This window comes from Pundamilia nyererei, unplaced genomic scaffold, assembly GCF_000239375.1.
Source record: "Pundamilia nyererei isolate P.nyererei 1_Seehausen unplaced genomic scaffold, PunNye1.0 scaffold00154, whole genome shotgun sequence".
Taxonomy (NCBI): domain Eukaryota; kingdom Metazoa; phylum Chordata; class Actinopteri; order Cichliformes; family Cichlidae; genus Pundamilia; species Pundamilia nyererei.
The window spans coordinates 944,461-968,896 of NW_005187555.1; the positions used below are offsets into that span (position 1 = coordinate 944,461).

Below are 24,436 nucleotides of genomic sequence, written 5' to 3' on the forward strand. Positions count from 1 at the left end.
TTGTTTCCACTGGATCAACTCCAAACACAAAATAACTTTTTGTTTTAATGCTTTACAACATTATTATTTCAGAACATTATGTGGCTTCACAATAACACAAACATTCATATACTACACCAGATTTACATATTACCGGTGTTGACATCAGCACAAATAACCAATGAAAACATGCAGAATTCCACAAAGCAGGCTGATGGCAGCATGTTAAGAACATCATAAAACACGTTTCGTGAAGTTTCATGAAGTTTCAGTGTAGCCCCTGCCCTTCAGGGGGAGTTGCTCTCAGAGCTAGTGTAGGTGTGTTTTAATTATAAAAGATACTTAACCCAGATTCAGAAAATGACTGTGTGATAATATATTAATAACAGTATTATTAATGTGTAAGAAGTAAAATATGGCTTACTGTAACCTGAGGTGTAAGAATGAAAGCTTAAAACGGCTGTTGTGTGCGCATGCGCTGACTCCAGGTCCAGATCCAGCTGTCCGGGCTTTGGCTGCATTGTACTCAACAGCCATTTAGCCCCGCGGTGCTGTTTGTCTGTCTGCCGCTGTCTGTGCTTCTGTTAGTGGGAATATCGCCGACGTGGGAACTCTGGGAATATCACAGTGCTTCACGGAATGCCTGGAACTAGCTGTCCCCCCGGCCAGCGCGGAGAAGCGCCCGTTAAACGTCGCCGTTCGCAGCCGCTCTCCGCTTTTCTCCGGGATGTGACCGTGTGATGGCTGCGGTCCAGTGAGCTGGGAGCACGTTGACTGGTCCGCCTGTTTGCCCAGCAGCTTTCGGAGCTTGTCCTCATCGTTTCACCGGGATTTATCGCAACCTATGGAGTGTACATGAATATTGGTCGGACAGGGATTCCAATCGGGGTAAGTGGGGGCCTCGGAGGGGCACCCTGTCTGGGTTTTGGATCCACTTCTTTAAAACGCGGGATAGCCTGCTAGCTATCCTGGGGGTTAGCTCAGGAGGCTAACTGCCGTCTTTGTCTGGAGAGACCGGGAAGCATGCGTCCATCATCGGACACGTCCTCGCCTGACCCTCGCCTTTACCCAGCAGCAAAAATTAAAACCTCCGTATTAAGCCAGACATATTTGCGGATATATTTAACGGTTTGCGTCGCGGTCACGGGGTAAACTGTTCGCAGTGAGCTGCCTGTGATGCACAGAGCTTTTGAAGCATCGCTGTGATGTTTTTGAGCTTCTGCAGTATTTCATTATCTCCTGATGAGTGATTTAGATCAGAGCTCTGGTGTCCTGTCAGACACTGTAGCCTGCTGCTTAATAAAAGCTGCCCCGTCAATGAGAAAACACCACCCGCCGAGAGGTGGTGTTCAACGGTTGTCCGATAATGGATCACGGGGAGGCTGAAAGCGCCGCATCGGTAATTGTGTCCACCAGGCGACCAATAGGACGTCAGGTTACCCGTTACACGCACTGAGTGTGTCCTGCGTGCTGTCGGTGTGGCTGAGTCCAGCTTCAGTGGCTGCTGTGAGGGCTGCGGACCGTCATGATTGTTTTAAAGTTCAACAGAGAAGGCTAAATTCTACCTGGCTGGGCTGAAAGTAGCCTGCGTCCGATAATGGATCTCGCTAGCATTGCAGCGGGCCACGGTGGGCCTCGGATTAGCTAGTTAAGCTGTGCTCGGTACCTGCGTGTTAATCGGTGCTGGAGGTGAAGCCCTGATGCCCCAGAGTGTGGCTGGTGACAGTTTCAGGGCTTTGAAGCCGCTGTGGGGCGGTGTTAGCTTTGTGCTAGCATGCAGCGAACTGAGCTCCCGGTAAACCCGGCTAACATGAGCTAGCACCAGTTAGCTCAGGTGGCTCCGGGTTTAGTTCTAGCACGCATATCCTTCTTTTACCCAGCTTCACACACCCAGAACCGTACGACTTGCTGCCCCAAAGACACACACATGCAAATGTGCAGGAGGTCCTAGCGAAGGCGATGTTTGAAAGCTAGCCACATGATGTAAATACCCCCTCAGATGGATTTCCTGGATCTGCTTTGTTTGTCACTGTGATGCACAGTTCCTAGAAAAGTTGTAGTTGGCATGAGTGAATTAAACCTCCAGCTGCAGCACGATAAATGTCACATTATTGTGGCTGTGTAACATTAGACGGTGACTGCAGGCCTATAAATGTACTGTATGTGGGCTAACCTGCTGGACTGAACTCACTGTAGTGCTCTAATCTCGCTCTGAAGCAACACCTGCATGTGTGGAGACACACAAAAGGGCACAGCAGGCATTGCATCGTTATCTTTGTAGTAAGTACACTGACACTAATGGGAGGTGTGTTAATCTGATGGGGAAATCAATAGATTAGGAGGTCGTGGCTTCTAATCTATTGATGTGTGTTCACAGGCGTGAATTCGCCACCTTTGTTTTTGTGTCCTTAACACGAGTTTAACATGTGCTGATTCCTGTCCGTGTCCATGAAAGGAGCAACTTCCAAAAGTGTGAATCTGGAATTTATTCAACTCGTGATGACTTTGGTTTAAAATTTAAAACCCAGTCCGTACTGAGAAATTGTTCTCTGGGATTTCTGAAGGTCTTGCAAAGTTCTTCTTTGGACATTAGCTGCTTTTTCACTTGACTCTTTTTAAATCCAGTCCTTGTACCTGACCATTTTCAGAGTCGTGCTTTTTTGTTGTTATTGTGTTATTGTTTGTTTTGTTTTTTGAGCGTTTCTACTCTGAATCATTCAAGCATAAAAGGGCTGGAAGGGTGAACCAGTGGTGTGTGTGTGTGTGTGTGTGTGTGTGTAAATAAGACGCCTGAGCAAAGATAACTCAGATGTTTTAAATTACAAATTAAAGCTCTTTGTTATGACGAAGATACCAGTTTGTCATATAATAGCGTTTATGAAAACTTTGCACATCTCAGCGTGGTGTGCGGTGTTTCCTTAGGAATCGTAAATGGACTGATTCTTGTAGAGCACTTTTCTACTCTCCTGGAGTTATTCAAAGCGCTCGATACAACATGTCACATTCTCCCAGTCACACCCATTCTCACAAGAACTTTCTCTATACTTAGTGCTGTCTAACTACACACACACACACACACACACACACACACACACACACACACACACACTCCGATGGATGCATCAGACACAACTTGGGGTCAGTATCTTGCCCAAGGATACTTGACATGCAGACTGGAGGAGCCGAGGATTGAACCACCAACCTTCCGATCAGTAGGTGATCAGAAGGTTGAGCTACAGCCACCCCTGTGAATGAATGTGAGAAAACTGGATAAGTGGAAGCAAAAAAAGGTTTTTAAAAACTCTTGTTCTTAAGAAAGAGGAACAGATCCAGCAAAGACCTGGTGCAGGCCCTGAGAGGTGCATCTGGACCTTCAGCTGATCATCTACTGCTCACTGAAGCTTCATCAGAAATGGTCTCAGTAGCAGGACGGCTCTCAGGAAGCCATTCTTAAAGAAGTAAAGCAGGAGGCAAGGCTGAGGTACGAAAGTTACACAAGAACTGGACTGAAAATGGGTCTGATGGAGCGAAAGATACAAATCATGGTCCGTATGTACGGAGGTGGTCAGGAGAGAGGTCCGACAGTGAGCCTGCAGCCGTGTGTGAAACACGGTGGAGGCTCTGTCGTGGTTCGGCCTGCTGTTCAGCCGGTGCCGTTTGTGACCGTAGAAAAGTACCGTCAGAGTTTGATCCACCCTGCAGTAACATCTGGGAACATCTGATCAGCAGCTGCTTCATTTTCAGCACGATAATGATCCCAGACACACTGCCAGGGCAGCGAAAGCACACCTGGACAAAACACACAGTGGAAGTCCATGGTGGTTAGGTGTTAGGTGGTTAGGCAGGCGTCTTCCATTACTAGGTTTACCCAGCTGGAACGCCTTACCCCAGAGTTGAGAGCCTCAACTGGCTCCCATCAATATGGAGGAGTAGCAGCTGCTTGAGAATAACCAAACTCCTCACCCTATGCTAACACGTTGGAGGATAATAGTGACAACTAGCAAACTAGTCCCACACATCCCTGCTACATAATCTGCTTTTCTTGATTCAAAATCAAACCCTCTCTCTCTCTGTACTTCAAGAACAGTTTCCCGTCTAAAAATCTGTTTTCTTCATTATTCGCTCGTTGTTTACAGGCTGTCGGCCGCTGTTTTTATCCCTTTTACTTACTTCCGAAAAGAAAACCTAATTTCTGCCATTCAACAGGCTTCTGAACAAATGTAAACTTTTTAAAATGATGCAAAACGCTGTGTCTGTAATAAAACCGCTGTAACTTCAGAGCTAACGTCCATGTGTTGATTAATGGTTTTCTTTCGTTTTTCATGTGCTGCAGAATATTTTTATAAAATCCAGGCCAGGAAAATCACCTTCATGTGTTTGTGTGTTTATCTTCAGCTGCTTTGACACAAAGGCCTCTGCTGTGATGCTCACACCTTTGATAAAGTCTTGCGTGTGTCAGCTTCCTTTTTATAGATACAAAAATATGTAAATGTACTGATCTGAATGATAATATTTCTGACTGTGTGAGGAAAAATTTCCCAGATTTAAATTGAATCAAATCGTGGATCGAATCGATTCTAGAAATGAGTGACGATACCCAGCCCTAGCACCCTATGCATATAAATATCCTGCAAAAATGTCTATGCCTATGCCCTATTGGAAACCCCCATTGATTTCATTGTTGAGGCAAATTAAATAATATCTTATTTAAAGCATTAAAGTGTATATATGTACTACAATAACGGTTGTTTTGCAAGTTTTTCCTGGTTAAAAGTGAGATTTCAGTGTGCGATGATGCACAGCTGGCCCACAGCGAGTGGCTTTTCCCACTGTGGTTGTTCACAGCCAAAGTCCTGATTTATACAAAATCACCGTTGACGTAAGTCAAAGCCGTCAGGTAGAAATTTGTAAGCCGTGTGTGGCTAAAGTTATCTAGGGAGAAAAACCCTTAGACCACAGCATGAAAGTGGGAGTTTTATTGTTTTTTCAGTGTGTATTTAACATGCAGACCTATTCTAGTAACCCCTGTCCTCATTGGTTATCTCGAGCAGGGCAGTTACTGCTCTGTTGCTACTCTCAGACCTGATAAGCTGATGCTTCACAGTAAACAAGGACCCAAAACATGCTGAGAAAGCAACCAAAGAGCAGCCCAAGAGAAAGAAGGGCAGTAGTGTTAAATGTCTGAGTCGATCAGCGGACTTCAGGCCGGCTCGGCATCCAAACAGAAGACGCCACCGTGGACAGAAAGACCCAGAAACGGGCAGCAGCTGAGGCGCCTGCAGTAAAGGTCTGTCTCTCAGGGAGGAAGCATGTCGAGTATGAAGTGTATTTTCTCACTGAAGCCACTTTTCGCTGTAATGTTTGAACACGTTAACGGTTAAACAGGATGCGGGTGTTTCCACTTCTGGCTCTGACAGTTGCATGACAGAGCTCTGCAGGTGAACCGTTCTGTGTTTAGTTTGTTTTCTGGCGGTTGTCGCGTCGGGCCCAGGAGGCGCTGCTGCTCACTTCACCCTCATCACCTGAACTGTGACTAAACCGATGAAGGTTTGCACGTGTGGTTCAGAGATGTTTGATTCTTCAAAGTAAGTAAGGAGGAGTCACAAACCCGTCCTGAGTCTAATCTTAGAGACAGTTTGGGTGCATGAAATGTGGTCGTCCGTGTGCAGCATGTCAACAAACAGCCAAACAGAGTCAGCCTTCCAAACTGTCCACAGAAAACAACACAGGCACTGAGTAAATAACTGGAAAGCAGGTGGAAAATTGTTGGAAACTACAAGGAAAATTATGAAAGGAACAATAATCAATGACTAATCTAAAAGGACTGGAAACTGTTCAAAATGAGAGGAAATTATGAGAGAAACACAGCAAATGACTCATTAACATCAGAAAGGGAAATGTGAAAAATGATTAATGGACAGAGTTGGAACAAAGTGCTGTAAAGCGTGGAAACGACGACACGTGAAATTATTAGAAAGAACAAGAAAAATGTAAAAACAGCAGGAGCTGCTGCGGCTCACCACGGCGCCGCTGTATTAGGACCCATAATGTCAATCGGTAGAAATGAGGCGTGGACAGCAACAGGGCTGGAACCGCGTGGGCTGACCTCTGACCTGTACCCGTGCGCTCACCCTAACGGTCTCGTGTTGGGGATGTTTTGTTTAGCTTGAGGTTGAACCTTTGGCCTCGAGGTAGGGCTGGGCGATATATCGAGTTTTTTAAAAATATCGATATATTTTCATACGAGATATAAGATGTGACAATATCGTTTATATCGATATAGTCTATGTTACGTTATAATTATACTTGTGGAGCCGCAGGTTTGCCTCTCTTTCGTCCACTTTTGTCTCTACGCTGCGTTACTCGGCCTCGCCTCTCCTTCACTGAACACAACTCCGCCTCCCCCATAGCTTCACCTGCAGGCAATGACAAGATGAAAGCGGAAAATCTCCGTTAGCGAGTTACCGCGGATCGTCCCGTGCGTGGGGCTGGACGGCGTCAATGTGTTAGCGAGCTAACCGCGCTAACGACATGCAGCCAGGAGGAGCTGCACGGCCTAAAATCCTTTCATTTTCTCAAAACTCGACAGTGCGCCTTATGTATGAATTCTGGTTGTGCTTACTGACCGCGAACCGATTTTATGTGGAACACAGCGCTCAGCAATCTGTCCAAAAACGTTTTAATATGACTTTGCTAAGCTACGGAGCTGCACTGCTTGATGGATTGTCAGAGGATTACGGCTACCGGGGAGGAGCCTCGCGGAGTGATACGTACTGTGCTTCAACGTAATATTACCGTACTGTGTGTGTATAAGGACCACAAATGGCACCTGTTCACAGACGTGGTGCAGCTGTGAAATCTGTCTCTTTGTTATTATGCTCAGCGTCTATTAGTTTACATTTTCACTGCACAATTGTGAGCTTTTTGTTGTGCACAAAAAGAACATAGTTTTCTTTTATTTATAGACCATGATTATTTAATAAATGCTGATAATTTATTTTTGAGTAATTTCTTCATGTACATCTACGCTGTATGTAAATAAAAGTGCCCGTGTGACATCTGGGACACAGTGTGACTAAGAACTCTCTTTTTGTTCTTAACTTATGGCTAAAAAAAAAAATCGAGATATATATCTTATATCGCCATCCAGCTAAAAAATATCGAGATATGAATTTTGGGTCATATCGCCCAGCCCTACCTCGAGGTGTTTTTAACCACATGGTGTCGTCACGCTGCTCAAAGATGTTTAAGAGCTTCTGTTCCTCAGTTTGAATTTCAGGATTTTGAGTGAACCCTGTCTGTGGCTTAATCTGTCAGTATAAGGTGGATTGTTTTTGCCAGCTGTCCCTCACAGGAGCACTTTGTGTTATCGTCATCATCAGTGTCCTCAGCACTGTGTGTCTGCTGAAAGCACCTCAGTGTCTGACCTGTTTTCACTGGCTGTAAATCCCTTTGCTCCACTGCAGCCACGGTTGGGTGTTTGCACCTTGTCTTCACATGAACTGGCTGTTAGCTGCATGGGAGTTTTTCTCCTGTTTATAGCGTCTTCAGACTGCCAGACAGTGTTGCCAACTTAGCGACTTTGTCGCTATATTTAGCGAGTTTTCAGACCCCCTTACCGACTTTTTTTCTAAAAAGCGACTAGCGACAAATCTGGCGACTTTTTCTGGTGTTATTGGAGACGTATTTATGACGACTTTTTGACGTGAAAGCTGGTATCGCTCTTACTCTCAACAGGCAGCGGTGCTGCCGTGGGCACCTCACCCGTGCCAAAGCGCTCACAGGCGGAGGATAGTCCTCCCCCAGCTGCAGGAGCCGTTCACACCTGTGCGCCCAAACTGCAAATGAACCGCGCATGAGCGAAGCCGCTGCTCCGCACTGACTGTAACGCAGTCAGTTCTTCCTTTACTGTTATGCTGTTTTGTGGATCACAAGGTTTAAAACTACTTATAAACACAGACACACCAAGTACCTCCACCAGAGCGCCAATTTCGGGTCACTTTTGCCGGTCCAAGCCCGGGTAAACAAGCAGGGTTGGAATTGTGACATTAACAAACTATAATTGCTAAAATAAATTTAATTTGTAGTTCTAAATAAACTCTAACTGCATTTAGGACGTTTTTTACTCACTTTGTCTCTTCCACGATGTTATTTCTCTCTCCAACAGTGAAGGTTACAATTACATTAGCATGACCAATTATGCAAATTAGGCGATGACGTCATTTGGCGACTTCTAGCAACTTTTAGGACCGCCAATAGCGATTTTCCTTACTGGGGAGTTGGCAACACTGCTGCCAGACATTTTTGTTTCTTAAATGCAGAGGAGAGGATAATAAACAGCTGAAGCACTTGTAGATAAATGACGCCTGAATCCTGCTTTAATGGCCGTGTAATCATTAATAATTGTGCAAGGAGGGTTCTATAAGAACATTTAAAGCTCGTAAAGTGGAAAACATCTGGACTAAACTGAGTATCGGGATTAATGTTGAATATGTTGTGACCGATGTCCTCATGGGTGCTGATATCAGTATCGATCAGAGTTGGCTTGTCTTTGTTTTTGGGGTCAAAACGTGCATTTATTTTATTTTTATAAGCCAAATGTAACTTGGCTTGAATAAATGAAACCTTAATTAAAAAATGTTTTACGTCAGTGACAGATTTTGTCGTTTTCTCTTACTGGACGGTCAAACTTGGTGCTGTGTGGTGCAGCATTGATGCGACAGCATGTGAATGCAGAGCCAGCGTTACTGATACCAGTAACTATCTTATAAAGGCAACTGTTGGCAGAGCACCGGGTCATGATTTATGAGCTGAATCCCCGTCAGTCTGAACACATATGAATGATCACTAAGTCAGTTTTACTTTGCACAATAATGAGTTCACACAATAAAGCACACTGTTCAGCTTTTTGTGTGCTTGTGAAAGTGTCTTGTTAGGACACTTGGATAGGGATGGGTATCGTTTAGGTTTTATCCGGTACCGGTGCCAAACCGGTACTTTTGAAACTGCCGGTGCTCGAACCGGTGCTTAAAGAATGGAGAACACCAACTTTGTCCAAAAATCTCTTATGTTTTTATTTTTAGCAGTCTCTTTTTTTTTTCTGCAAAAATGGTAACCTAGTTAGCCTTTTCTGTTGATACAACATACCTCCTTTGGTTGGAACCGATGCTTAAACAATGGAAAACACAAACTTTGTCCTAAAACCTCTCATGTTTAGCTGTTTGTAAAAAGATAACAATGATGGCCTTTTCTGCAGTTATCCGGTTGTTAAGTGATGACGCGACGAATCCTACTTCCAGGTCTAAAGTAGTCTGCGTTTAATATGGCTTTTGTGTTGTTAACATGTTTAATGTTTTGTATTTTCTTCTATTTGATCTCAAAAAGCTCCTAAAACAGTCAGTGATCCCTGTTGACCTCCCTCGGCTTTTATTACCACTAATCATTAATTTAAGCTCAGTTTTTAAAACCTTAGGATGTAACTACAGCCCAGCCCATGCAGCAGTATATGAATGACTAACCTCGTATTGTGGATGGATTATCTCAGTTGCTCTCCTGGCTGAAGTTTGGTCCTTTTACAGCATCCTGCCATGTGATTACATTTGTTCCTGACCACCGAGAACACTCACGTTAACTTTTATCGAGTGGACAAAAAGTTAGCTTGTTTATATTATGCTAACATAGCTGTGTCGCTAGCGGTCACGTAGCACATCATTATATACCAGCTAGCCCAACTTCAGTAACCCTACAAACGTCACTGCTGTTTAGTTTTCTGTCTTCATTTATGCTGGAAGTGATAACAGAGCTGTACGTTTTAATTTGTTTCCAAAACCCCGCAGTCAGGACATGCTATATTGTATTTAGATAGAAGCTAGCGAGCTAACTCCCTGCTAACTTCTAACTCCGTTAAATGTCATAAATTCCGTTTTCATGGATGCCTGGATGTTAAACTCAGTTGTTACACCTGGTAGAGCAGAACGCTGATCATTTTATTAAAGATGAAAGACTTTAGACTGTTTTTCAACTCTCAGTAATGCCACAGTGATCGTTTGATATATGGACCTGCAGCGCAGTTTAGGCCCAGACACGGCTAGTGACGTCAGACTGAACAACCGGATAGGGCATATATGGTATCACTCTATCAAACAAGAAGACAGCCACATGTAGCTATGATGATGTTTGCTAGTTCACCTTACATGCATTAATGTAATAACGTGGTTAGCCTACTCAGCGTAAATTACACACGAACAACATTAAGCTACTCACGCAGAGAAGAACGGCTGCTGCTGCATCATCATCCTCATCATTTCTGCTACACTGGCAGGGCTAGGGGCCAGGACTCTGCTCTTCGGGTTCTTGGGGGATGTTGCAAACTCCGGGTCCGATAACAGGCACCACACCCGCAGTAGATGTGCTCGGTGTGAGGTCTCGCAGCAAGCTATCAAATACGGTGCATTTCTCGGCCTTTGCACAGTATCAGCTTAAAGCACTTGTTGCTGCTGAGTTTGCATCTTTTGCTGTGAAGTACAGCCAGACTTTGACCGCTTCGCCTTGGGCATTTTTAATCTGTAGCTCTGCTCTAAAAGAACGTATGTACCTGGGCCCGCCTACTACGCTTGGAAACGTAAAATGATTGGCTAGAATCCAAAGTGTGTGACATCTCGGGGAAAAAAAGCACCAAAATAAAGCACCGAAAGTTGCGCTGCTTTTCGGTCTGGTTACTACCGTTTATGTCAGAACCTACCCATCCCTACACCTGGAGTGTGAATGTCCATGCTCACCTCTGTTCAGTGGAGACTAGAGCGGCGATATGGCCAAAAATATTTGTCACGATATATATTTGAACATTTTTGATAACGATATAACTGACGATATAATTGATGCAAGACAGAATACAACTCCACAACTTCACTAGCACAAAAGAAAAAACCATCCATTTATTTTCACTTAAACAAGAAGCTGTTTTTTATGTACATTAAAGCTTTATAAAAAATGTAACAGTGCAAATGCAAATTCCTTGCTGAAAGTTTAACCAAAAAACATTTCCAGTAGAAATGGGCTGACATATCCTGAGCATAACCATGTATAATATCCACTGAAGTTAAAAAGAGGTGCTTTGCAACATTAAACTGCAGTGTGCCAAATAAAAAAGTCAAATATGTATTTTTTGGACCATAAGGTGCATGTGATTATAAGACACATTAAGCAAAACAAAGCAGTCAGATATATCTGCTGTTTAGTTTCCTGTCTTCATTCATGTTGGAAGTGATAGCAGAGCTGTACATTTGAATGTTTTCAGAAATCTCTCAGTCAGAACATGCTATATCATGTTTAGGTAACTAGCAAAACTAGCGAGCTAACTTCTGCTAACTTCCTGCTAACTTCTAACTCGTTAAGTGTAATAAATTCAGTTTTCATGGATGTTAAACTTCATAGTTACACCTGATAAAGCAGCAACGCTGATCATTTTATTACAGATGGAAGAATTTAGAGTTTTTAACTCTCAGTGTTCGTTTGACTTTGGGACCTGAAGTGGACGGAGTTTGGGACCCAGATTACTCTGAAGCTCCTCACTACGGCAGCTGTAATGCTCTGACGATCCATCAAGCAGTGCAGCTTACCAAAGTTGTACTAAAACATTTTAACAGATTTCTGCCCAAATCGGTTCGAGTTTCGATTTTTGAGAAAATTAAAGGATTTTAAGCCTTATAGTGTGGAAAATACGTTATACAGAAGAAAAGAATATATCGTGATATATATCGTTACCACTTATGCTTCAAATTATATCACGATATGGATTTTAGGCCATATCGCCCAGCCCTAGTTTTACCTTTAAATCACAGATAGATGCAAAGTATGCCGGCCGACGTGGGGGCAACGCTAGCTTTCCCAGCCTCGTCTTCCTCCTCCTGCAGTGCTTCACAGAGGATGCCCGGCAGCCTGTTAATCACCGCGGCGTGGATTCAGCCTGTGTGGGACGTGTAGCGTAGAGAGCGACGCCCGGGCCAAGTTTCCGTCAGAACGGCGGGTTTGATTCTGTCCTGCTGCTGGGGAAAAGCCCGGCTGGCGGAGCTCTGTGCCGGAGCCAGAGCTTCTCAGGGTGGATTTTCACAGAAACAGGCTCCTCTTTCTCTCCAGCTGCTGGAGGTCTCGCCACCTCGCCGCCTTTAATTAAGTGTGGCATTGGAGGCAGTTGAGCAGAAAGTCTGATCTGAGAGGAGCCCCGCGGTATGAATGCCAGCAGCTAATCCACTCAGTCATTTTTGCACAGGCAGATTAGTGCGAAAAATGGTGTTTGCTGCCTTTGGAGGTGCAGCGTGGGTAACGTCACAGCTTTTTAATGTGTAGTTTGATTGTTTTTACTGATGAAAACAAAAAAAATAATCAGCCGTAGCAGGAGAACAGATGGTTTAGCCTTTTCAGGGTCTCTGTAGATCTGACAGGAACCTTTCTGTCTCCAGAAACGTCTTTCAGTTACTCCTGGGTGATTCCTCGCCATTCCCATGCCTCCAGAGAGCCCCACGCCCAGCCAGGACCCCCGATAGGCCTCCAAAGCAGGGCTTTCCTAGCTTTATTAATCAGTTTTACACTCAAACAAACGAGAGAACATGTCAGAAATGAGAGGGTAGTTAAGTAACAATGAGCTGAGAATGACAGTCCAGTGAGCATCAAGGACAAACCCCAGAGGTCAGATATTTATTTATCCACAGGTCATCACGTGTAAAATATATTTCATTATATTCTGCTTTTGAGCCATGCTTCTGTTTGCTGCAGTGTGTTTTCATTTGCTCTCCTTACACAAACTCGCTGAACCACTTGTCGAGGTGGGAGTCATCCCACATCCCCACGATGTTATCGCAGTACTTCAGTCACGATGTGACATTGTTAACATAATGTAAAATGTTAGAATGGTGAATGTTGCATTAACATATCTTGAGATTTATCACTTTTTTCCAACATCAAGTTACGTCCTCAAAGCTAAACATGGTTAGCATCTGTTTTATTCCATAACAGAAGTTTATCTCGGTGGTTTTGGTTTTTTGTCGTCAGTCAGCGATTGGAAGAGGCCACGTTTGTGATACTACAGCAGTTAACTGCTGAGTCAGTGAACATCACATGTCTCTTGTTGTCTACATGCACAGGAAGTCACATTTAACTCTTCCTGTTCTCCAGGAATACAACCGGGATACAACCAGCTGCCGAGCCGAGTCGCCTTGAGTTGTGCTCGGTGACAGAGCCTCGTGACCGCACGCTGACCGTCTGTCTGCAGATGGTTCCCGTCTATCAGGCGACCTGTGCAATCCAAGTGAGTGTGATTCATCAACGATTCATCGAGTAATTCCAATTATTTGATTATAAAAAATTCTCTTTGCGTTTAAGCCGTTTTATTAAAACGAGCGTTTCTCCCACATCTGCTAAAAGCAGACCTGCAGTAGAAACGTTTTTATGAAACACTGAGAACACAACAGCAGCAGGGACGATGGTGCTGGCACAGTTTAACGTGGGGGCGGAGACTGTTTACACACCGCGTACTGTCACGTTGCGTTGAGGCTGAGTGAAAGAAAACAGCAGCGCGGTGGCTGTGATCACCATTAAAACCTTTACTGTGGAAACGTGAAAGCTTGTAAGTTTAAGCTTGATGAAGGCTGACGGCAGGCTGCTATTTTACAGAGAGGCAAACAGGGGTGAGTCTAAAGGGGGGCGTGGGGTGCCCGGCTGCTGTAACAGCAGCATGAAAACTTTGCTAACGTCAGAAAGCCTGCCAAGAAGACGGTACAGGTCCGTTTTTATGCCGTAGTTTTGACTGCATATTTGTTTTATTTTATTTGACCTTTGACTCTACTTGACATTATTTATATATTTTTAAGAAAATGTTTTTAATATGGTGCATAAATACATCCAAAGGTTTAGTAGTTGTTCTGACAGATAAAACGTGGTTTTGGGTGTTTATTATTGTTTATTAATAAGACAAAAGCATTTCTCTTCCAGTTAAGTGACGGGGTAATCGATGGCTGAATGTTTGTCCAACTGACACTCTGTTTCTGTTTTATAGTAATATGTGACATTTGCAAAATAATCACTTGGTAAAGGTTTGAACTGAGTCATGGATGGAGGAGCGTCTGATGGCTCAGCTTTTGGAGTTTGGCACCGGCCTCGGTCGTGGTGTGTTCGGCTCGGTGTTGCTGGTGTGTTTTCTCAGAGCAGTTGAATCATTAGCAGCAGGATTATGTCCACAGCTCCTGTCTGTCCATCTGCCTCCTCGTCTCCTCGGTTAGTGTGCTTCGTAGCACTGCTGCCAGACGGGTTAAAGGTTAACCAGTGTGTAGAGTCACAGAAGTATGAATCCCAGGAGTTTCTCTAAATGCTGCGGTTAGATTTTGAACTAAACGTGAGCTCGGTTCTGTACGGCCGTCCACACAAACCTCAGACACATCCATCACTCTGGTTTTTGTTGGGTTCTTATCCTCGTGGACGAGTTTTGAATCAGATCTTTGTGAACTTGTGGAAATCCCAGTCAGGCCTTAATCTGGATGAATTTCACAACGACGTGTTTGTTTTGGTGTTTGGTGGGTGGAAACGCTGCTTTGAAGGATGGATGTTTCTCTGTTGTGCTCTTGCAGGTGGGGGCAGGTGTGGCGATAATAAGACGAGATTTCCTGAATGCAGGTAGCAGTCACTGTGCCTGCAAAAGGAAGGTTTTATCACAGTGTTTATCAGGAGATACTGTGATGTTCATAGTATGTGGTGGTATTTTTATTATTATTATTATTATTAGAATAAATAACATTTTAATGCCTTCATGGAAAATCTACTGTTGGGCCTTTTTACAAATAATTATTAAGAATAATGAAACACGCGTCACAGAGTCAGGACTGAATCTCATGCGGCTCTGAAACGAACTGCATTTGGACAATTTAGTGTGCAGGTAAAAACACCTGAGCAACAGGTGAGACATGCAGTTAAACTCAGAGCATCCTCAGGTGAAGCTCACCTGAGAGAAGCAAGGTGGAGCTCGTCTCGTTCCTCTTCATGATGCTGCACGATTTAAGCAGAAGCTGCTTAAACACTCTGGAGTTCACCTCTTTGCGTCTGTGTGGAGGCTGGTGGTGAGGAGGGGCTTTAATAATTGGACGCTTCATCTCAAGAATCATCTGTTCAAATGTGGTTTTCTTTAAATTATTAATTTAAATGATCTGTAAGTTTGGAACACACTGATTTAAAAACAGAAGAGTTTCCATTAACAGTTTTTTGCCTGCAGCTGTTAATTTTTCCTCAATAACTGTATAATAAGATTAACCTTTGTAAAGACTGCTCGCCCTGCAGCATCCTGTAGGATCACTGCAGAATCTGTTTAACGATCTTGAGTATTAATCAACAGGCTTCAGGAGTACCAGGGAAACAGTCCGCTCTGCTGGACTTATTTTCCTGGGTCGTCTGCAGTGTGCCGCCCTCCTTCCTCCTGCGGGAACGACTTCCTGTTTTCGTAAACGGCGCTGGGACTCGAATAAATCAGCTGCGGCAGCGGTACGGTATCGTGGGCGTTCACGTCACAGACATTTCAGTGAGCGCTTCAGCCTGCCTCCTCTCCACATATGGACTGATCAGACATAAGCCTTAATTAGCCTCAGGGTGGAGTTGGTGGGGCTTTAGGATGTTAACATTGCACCGCCTCCTCCCCACATCTGCTCCCGCTGCTTTGCATTGTCAGAAGGTCAGGGGTCAACGAGCTCCTGTCCTGTGATCAGTGGCCTGAAGGAGGCTTTAGAGCAGCAGGTGTGCATGTTCTCCCTCAGTGCGCCGTTATCCTGACGAGTAGTCGTCTTTGTGAAGTAACAGAACTGACAGCAAGCAGGAAGTCGCAGCCTGCAGTGGTGCTGAGATGCTCTGTGGACCAAAGATGAACCTGAGACTCCGATCATGAATAAAACATTTAGTTTTAGTTCATGTTTTCAGCTGCATCTCTTCCGTGGATATTCTGAAAGTGATCAAACCATTAAGCTTAATTCTTGCACCTTTTTTCCCTCGTTGTGAATCAGGTGCACCTCCTTATTGTGTGATCTTGCTAAGCCGGGGCGTTGTCCTCACTGTCGCTCAGGGCCTTTGTTTCACAACCTCGTGATTCCCACCAACCAGCGAGCGTGCAGACGGGTTCAGGCTTTTTGTGCTGGTGTAAATCGCTGTGAAACCGCAGACAGACTTGACATCTGACGGTTTGGTTTACGACTGAATTTCTTCCTAACATGTGCCTTTGTTCCCCAGCCTGAGCAGTAACACTGGGATGAGCAACTCAAAATGTAAAGTTGTTCTCTTCCTGGCCTTCGATCATAGTCATCAAGTTAAAAATAACTTCTGAACTCTGTCTCAGGAGGCGGGGCTAAGCTAATCTAACCTGCTCTTTTCTGGTTTGTCTCACCTGTCCTTCCTGCAGGAGGCGATGCGGGGAGCCGGGTGGAGGCGTGGGGTCCGGCCCTGAGGAGGCGTCCTGCGGCTGGGAGGAGCGCGGCCCTCCTGCAGCCCTCCTGTGGCGCTCCGGGACGCTCCTACTAAGATGTCCCTCAGCAGCGGCCCTGCAGGCGGGAAAGGTGTGGACTCCAACGCGGTGGACACGTACGACAGCGGTGATGAGTGGGATATCGGTGTTGGCAATCTGATCATTGACCTGGACGCCGACTTAGAGAAGGACAAGCTAGAGATGTCGAGCAGCAAGGAGGGAGGGGGCATGGCGGCCCCTCCCAGCGCCGTGGCAGCTTTACCTGACAATATAAAGTTTGTTAGCCCTGCGTCCGCCACGGCGGGCAAAGAGAGCAAATCCAAATCCAAGCGCAGTAAAAACTCTAAGGAGAGCGTGAAGACGCCGCACTCAGACGGAGCTAAAAAAGAGGTTCAGGGCCGGGTCCCCGGGGACCTGCCGCCCCAGAACGCCAACTCTGCCCCGAGCAAGGGGACGGACAAGTCGAGTAAGCCCTCCCGCATCCTCCCTGTGGTGAAAAAGGACAAGGACGGGGTGTCTGGGAAAAGCAAGAAGGAGAAAATGGAGGCGGGAGCGGCGAACGCTGAGAAAGAGTCCTCGGTGCTGCCGTTAGGAGCGCCTCGAGGCGGACCCTTTGAGGGCCAACAGGCCCCCGAGCTCGCTACGGCCGAGCAGCTCGGGAACACGCCGCTGGACTCAGCCAGGATAGGCCAGGCCGTGACGACGGAGCAGGAAGAGGTGGATGGGGGCGACTGCCGAAATCTGAAGAAAGCGATGGGTGGGGAAAAGGTGAGAGGAATAAAGCTGATGCCTGAACAAATGAAAATAATCGTGTCTCCTTGTTGTTGATGGAGCCCGCATGCTGCACACTGTACATGATGTATGTGAGCGTCGTGTTTGGCGTGCTCCTCGTGGTCAAAGGATCTAAATGTGCTCGCTTTTAGCTCTGAACAAAGAACCAAAGCAAACCCAGCGCTCATCACTGCCGACCCGGTCGGCCGTGGACAAGCTAAAAGTGGCTCCGTGTGAACCTGAGCTAAGTTAAACTTGGTCTAATCTAACCCAGTTTCTGTTTTTAGATAATCCCACTGTTAAAGCTTCTGCACTAAGACCCGTGTCGTCATTAACAAAGGAGTCTTTGGACCTCTCTGTTCTACCGCTGATCATTTCACTGCACTGGCAGGTGTGTTTTTCAGGGCTAATTTCAGGTAAACACACTTCTCCTTCACAGCTAGCTGGACTGTTCGGCAGAGGTTAAACCGACTCTTTTAAGAATAACTTCAGAAAGCTTCAGCTTTGGGGTTTGTGTGGTTCCTTAAAAAGCCTTAAATTCATCCATTTATTGGAGTTGGTGTGGAGAGTAAACTGAGCCTGCTAATTCAAGATTAAACTGCGATTAAAGGTTAAAGTTGCAGTGGATTAAAGTCCTGAGTGAGCTGTTAATTCAAGATTAGATTGATCATGTCGTACAGTCAGGGCAGCGTTTAAAAGATGGACGCCTTTACTCCGAGGCGAGAGAAATTCGATGTTTGTATTTTTGTTGTGTGGATGCTGGATTCAGTCTAAAAAGCACTGGCACCAAATTCCCCTGAGAGATGCTGTGGGGGTCTCACAGACACGATGCTTAGAGCAGCGCGATATAGCCAAAAATATTTATCACCATATACATTTGTGATAACAATATAACTGACACGAGACAAAATACTTTACAACTCCACAACTTTATTAGTGCAAAAAAAAACATACATCCATCTTCTTCCACTTTATCTGAGGCCGGGTCGCGGGGGCAGCAGCCTAAGCAGAGAGGCCCAGACCTCCCTCTCCCCAGCCACCTCCTCCAGCTTGTCCGGGGGAATACCAAGGCGTTCCCAGACCAGCCGAGAGATATAATCTCTCCAGCGTGTCCTGGGTCTGCCCCGGGGCCTCCTCTCGGTGGGACATGCCTGGAACACCTCACCCAGGAGGCGCCCAGGAGGCATCCTTGTCAGATGCCCGAACCACCTCAGCTGGCTCCTTTCGATGTGGAGCAGCAGCTGCTCTACTCTGAGCCCCTCCCGGATGGCCGAACTTCTCACCCTATCTCTAAGGGAGAGGCCAGCCACCCTTCGGAGGAAGCTCATTTCTGCCGCTTGTATCCGCGATCTCGTTCTTTCGGTCACTACCCACAGCTCGTGGCCATAGGTGAGGGCAGGGACGTAGATCGACCGGTAAATTGAGAGCTTCGCTTTTACACTCAGCTCCCTCTTCACCACGACGGACAGGTGCAGCGTCCGCATCACTGCACCAATCAGTCTGTCGACCTTCAGCTCCCTTCTCCCAAAAAAAACTCCATCAGTGTATTTTCACTTAAACAGCTGTTTTTTATGTGCATTAAAATTATAAAAAATTGTAACAGTGCAAATGCAATTCCTTGCTGGCAGTTTAACCAAAAGGCATTTCCAGTGGAAACTGGCCGACACATCCTCAGCACAACCATGTAGAATGAATAACAACGGCCCGCTAGCATGCGCTACCAAAACTAGTGCTTTGTTGTGTATCAGACGGACGAAAGCTGAACCAGTTCCACTGAAGCTGCAGCATTTTTACAAACCAGTTCTGGTTCCTCAGTTTCACTCAACGATCCGCTTTCACTCTTCTCGTTCTGCGTCGCCGCCGTGCTTTTTCCGCCATGTGCGTATGAAAACAAAAGCACTGCGCATGCAAGTTTTTACCTATATTCTATCGCCATGTTTCATTTTCTTATCGTTGCCCAACGGTATACCGGTGTTACCGTGAGAGGTATGACATGGCCCAGCCCTAGTCCAGACCCTAAAGCCTGATTCCTGTTAAACTCAGTTTTATTTGTATGGCTCCAGATCACAACAGCAGACGTCTCAAGGCAGTTTATGCTGTCAGGCGAAGACTGTACAATAAAACAGAGAAACCTTTGAGCAAACGCTCCTCGTCTTCACTCCTCAGGCTAGCGCTTTGTCAACCCACCGGCCAGCGGAGTGGCCCGAGGTTCTGTCGGGTCCCTCGTCAGCCCTCTGCCTCCGTCTGAGATCCAGAGAGAGGCTGATCTGCCTGTGGCCTTGAAAGGAATGTGGCTTGTAATAAATACTGCTCCGGCTGAATGAGGAGGAGCAAGGATGGTCTGTGGCCAATAGTGGAGGTGTAACCCCGCCCCCTGTCATTCTGTCTTTGAGAGCTAGTCTGAGGTTTTCCTGCTCCTCAGCGGTTTTCCCTGCATCCAGGCAGCAGCTCTCATTCTTAAAGAAGAGGACGGTGTGGACCGCCCTCATCGTCGGCTCTCAGCACTGTCAAATTTACCTGAAAACCAACGTGTATGTTCCAGGTGGGTCAAGGTGGGACTTTAAAACCATAATTAAAAACAGCTTCCTCTCAGTTGGGGATGGCTCTGTGTTTTGGCAGTAGGCCACACCCCTAAGCAGAGAGACGAAGTAAGGCGTGAAGTTTAAATAGACATTTAACCTGCTGTCAGACAGGAAGTGGAGATGTTCTGCACCAGACTTCATTCACAGAAGCTGCAGTTTTACCTCAGAGAGAGACGGTAGATGTTTGAGTGCTGCCTTGATGGGCAGCCAAGGATTGAAGAAGGTCAAAGGTGCTGTTCCCGTCACGGGGAATAAATGATCTTTATTTCTTTAACGTGATAAGTGGTTCTCTTTGTTTTGGCACCAACTAAACATTAGGTTGGATTTCCTTCCAGCTCTCCTGTGGTTGCACTCACGTGTTTGATTTCTCTCTCGTCTTCTCTGTCCTCCGTCCAGATGGAGTCTCCAGTCTCCACCCCAGCTCCTCCCCCTCTCCACCTCCTCGGCTCCGTCCCCAGCAGCGGCGACATCTCGTCTCCCTGCGAGCAGATCATGGTCCGCACGCGCTCGATCGCCGTGAACACCGTCGATGCGGCGCTGGCGACCGAGCCGGAGTGCCTGGGACCCTGTGAGCCGGGAACCAGCGTGAACCTGGAGGGCATCGTGTGGCAGGAGACGGAGGACGGTGAGAAAAGCGTTATCGCAGTAGATGGCTGCGTAGTTATTTTTTACGTGTGTTTATTTGAAGAACAAAATGAGCGCTCATCAGAGGCACTCGCACTACCCCGACCTGAACATCGTTTCCCATTCTGCTGAAGAAGAGCCGTGCACACGAGACTGGCAGGAACTTCCCACAACATCAAGCCTTCGGTTGGAACAACGAACCAAACAAGAAGCGAGAGACTCTCGGTTTCTGCAGCAAACCTTTACGAGCTGCGACGGCGAGCGGACACAGTCTTCCTGTCAATCCAAGTTATTCCAAAAAGAAAGCTTTTCTGCACCTTCACTCCACAAAACTCCCGTTAGATTAGAGAAAAGGTGCTTCATTAATGCTCTGATGTTCCACTGAACTGCTGCTGAGCCTCGTGCAGCTGCAGTGGTACCAATAACTCAGCCACCAAAATGAAATGATTGGTCCGTCAGTACTTTTTCTTTGCCTTTGGCTGTTGCAGAGAAAAAAAACACCTTCTGATATACTTTAACAAACACATGCATCAGTTTTATCAGCTTGGGTTGAACGTTCATGACTCCACCCCTCTGAGCAGGTGTGATGTGCGTGCAGAGCTGCCGATGCTGAGCCAGTGTGGAGCTCTGTGAAAAGATCAGGTCCAGTTTATTGTCTGGATTACGGCCCTGCTGAACAGTCGTGCATCTCAGTTTTTATCAGTGACGTCCTGTGAGCGCGTCTGCACGTCCTGCGGACGCCGAATGCAGAGTGGCGTGTAGCTGGAGGTAAACCTGTGTGGAGGTGATAGACTCGGGCAGGAAGCTGTTCATCAGCAGCACTCTTAGAAGCGCTCCTGTTAGTGGAAAGCTCTGCTGAAGTACTTACTCTTTAATTAGCTCCACTGTCAGCCAATCACTGATGCGGTTCGACCTCAGAAACCCGCCGAGCGTGACGCTGGTATGAAAGCGTTCGACATCTGCGTCCCAGCCGGGGAGGAAAGTCGCATCTACACGTCTGCTTCCTGCTGCACTCGCAGCTTCCGTGCTTTGATACAGTCACGTCAGCACATCGAAGAAAGGAGCTGTAAGTGTGGGGAGTTACTCTGAGGACTCATTTGTTAAAGTGGAGACCCTAGAGGGGAGGAGCTTAACTCCTATCCCTTCATCGTAATTGTGGGGTCAGAAAACCTTTGGCTTTTTCAAACCAACATAAAATGATGTTTGTACTTCAATGTGAAGTCTTTTGTTTTGTTTGTTTGTTTGTTTTTAATAACTGCACTAGAGATGGACCGATCCGATATTACATATCGGTATCGGTCCGATACTGACCTAAATTACTGGATTGGATATCGGAGAGAAATAAAAAATGTAATCCGATCCATTAAATATCAAAAAAGCACCTCAAAGAACTTGCGACACGGCGTAACTCGGCTCATAACCGTAGCACGTCGCAGCAGTGTGGTCACGTGATCGAGCGGCTGTGGCGTGCCCTGTGGTCTGGTTGAGTATTTGTAGCCTCGCTACCAAACCAGCATTTCATCAACAGATATATGGAGCGACTGCCTCTCCTGCTGCTACTTCAATCATGAAACTGATCAGTGATCAGCTGATCGGCTCTCTTCTTTGTTTTTGGCCCACTTTGCAGCAGAAAGAGGAAACCAGCGGCTGAACAACAGCAGCACGTTTAAGCTTGATCAGCTGTTGTTAGAATTTATTTAATATTACTTTCTACTCGAGGATCTTTTTCTACAGCTGACGGCTGTAACTGTGCAGGGGCGGATCTAGCAAAGTTTAGCCAGGGGGGCCGATAGGGCATGAACAGGGAAAAGGGGCACAAAGACATACTTTTCTTTCTTATTCTCATTTAAAATGTCGAGCTTTTAATAAATAATTATCTGACTCTTACACCCAAAGTTTTAATCTGATATAAAATGTATAGAAGTCCATTACTGTATATAGTGACTATTAAGTCTAATATACCCTAGTAAGCTAGAGTACTTTTTCCTGTGGGAACCATCTGTGCAGTCTGCAGCTCTGTTGAAGAAAGATGTTGAATCTACTTAATTATTCTTGAAAAATAATTGATTTCTGTGCATTTTTTTTCACACTGCATCAAATTAAGGTTGATTACGTCGATTAAGCATCATGAGGTGGAGCGTGAGGGGTGGTTCCCTATTTTTTATTTTTTTTGCTGGGAGTTTGCAACCCTATTAGTTAGGTTGCTTACTCTTTAAAATACCAGAGTAGGGAGGATGGAGCAGGTTTAAGTTTATTAGATTGATCAGTTTTGCTGAACTATGAAATATTTTGGGTGCAGTGTGTTTTTTACATACAGGTGTAACAGAATAGCTTTAGTGTTGTTGTTTATTTAAACTTGAGTATGAACTTATACAAAATGCAGCAAGATATTAAAAAAACAGTTTAATTGATTAAAGAAAACTGTATCAGATTCATATCGGTATCGGCCGATATCCAAATTTATGATATCGGACATAAAGTGGTATCGTGCCATCTCTAAACTGCACGTCGGCCTGCAGTTCTGAGGACGGACTCGATGGCTCTGAGCGAGGAGGACGCCAGCCATGGCCAAATGTGGGTTTCACATCATTTCACTGATTCCTGCAGATTTGCCTCATTTAAGTCCCAACATGTTTGTGGCAGGTTAATAACATTCAGCCCAACAGTGCACAAGTGTCACACCTGGCCAACGTCTGGAACATCTGCAGACAGGCTTTTAGTGCTAGCTAAAAACGTAATCTGCATCAGCTGACGAGGACCTGGCTCATAAAAGCACCTGAGGGTGTTACACATCACCAGCATTCATCCGCAGAGAGGCCTCCAGAGTAAGTCCGCAGCCCCAGCTTCTAATGAGCAAATCAGCTGCTTGGATGGTAAAACAGAAAGTCCAGAGCAGCCGAGAGAAGACGGCGACAGGTGAAAGCAATGTGCAGGAATCCCCCTGTAAGTTTGAAGAGGGAATTCCCACCAACTGAAAGCTGAATTTCAGTGCCAGCGGTGCAGCTTTTCTTCTTGGTAGTAGCATAGCATCTTTATTTATAAGGGTTAGGGGTGCTACAAATATAGAAGAAAGAGAAAACAGTTTAAATTCCATATAGAATATCTTAAAATTAAAAATAATGTAATTAATAAGAAACATATTAAGAGACAAGTCCTGCTGTGCCGAAAGCCAAGGTAAATAAATATGTTTTAAGACGTGATTTAAAAACAGATAAGGAAGGTCCTGTCTAACATGGAAAGGCAACTCATTCCACAGTTTTGGTGCTGCCACAGCAAACGCCCGACTCCCTCTGAGCTCACGATTAGTCCTGGGCACGCTCAGGAGGAGCTGGTCTGCCCACCTGAGGGGCCGGGAGGGTATGTGTGGATGAAGAGCTCAGAGAGGTACAGAGGGGCAGCATTGGACAGACATTTAAAAACAAATAAAAGCAGCTTAAAATGATCCTAAAATGCACGGGCAGCCAATGAAGTGAATATAAAACTGGGTGATATGCTCGCATCTACGAGTGCCAGTCAAAAGACGTGCAGCAGCATTCTGAGCTAGCTGCAGTCGAAGAACAGAAGATCGACCCACCCCATAATGAAGAGAATTACAGTAACCCAGCCGAGCGGTTGCAAAGGCACGGATTACTGTTTCAAAGTGCCAGCTGCCTCAGATGAAAGAAACTAGACCTCACAACCGACCCGATCTGGCTTTCAAGCTTAAGTTCAGGATTTCGGGGTTTGCAAAGCAACACATGGAACAGCAGCGGAGGAGGTCTGAACGCCATTACTTCAGTGTTAGAATCATTAAAACAAAGAAAGTTTAGCGCCAACCACGACTTGACGTCCTCCAGACATGTTCGTAAGCGATTTACAGACGACCCATCTTTCTTTTTAAGAGGAACATGAATCTGGCAGTCATCTGCATAACAGTGAAACGAGAGTCCGTGTCTCCTAAAAATTGAGCCCAAGGGAAGTAAATAAAGCGAAAGCAGGATAGGGCCCAGAA

At 45.7% G+C, this 24,436-nt stretch overlaps 1 protein-coding gene across 3 annotated transcripts in view; it reads left to right on the forward strand.

Annotated features, from left to right (window-relative positions):
• The first annotated feature begins 247 nt into the window (after positions 1–247).
• The window catches only part of znf609a (zinc finger protein 609a), a 32,528-nt gene continuing 8,339 nt past the window's right edge, over positions 248–24,436 (forward strand). For 2 of the 3 annotated variants that reach the window (XM_005745108.1, XM_005745106.1), the window contains exons 1-4: positions 248–867; positions 13,150–13,282; positions 16,406–17,236; positions 20,218–20,446. In XM_005745108.1, coding sequence (XP_005745165.1) covers positions 16,526–17,236; positions 20,218–20,446 — 940 coding nt within the window. In that variant the 5' untranslated portion in view covers positions 248–867; positions 13,150–13,282; positions 16,406–16,525. The remainder of the gene's footprint in view (positions 868–13,149; positions 13,283–16,405; positions 17,237–20,217; positions 20,447–24,436) is intronic. The other variant, XM_005745107.1, reaches the window with a different exon arrangement.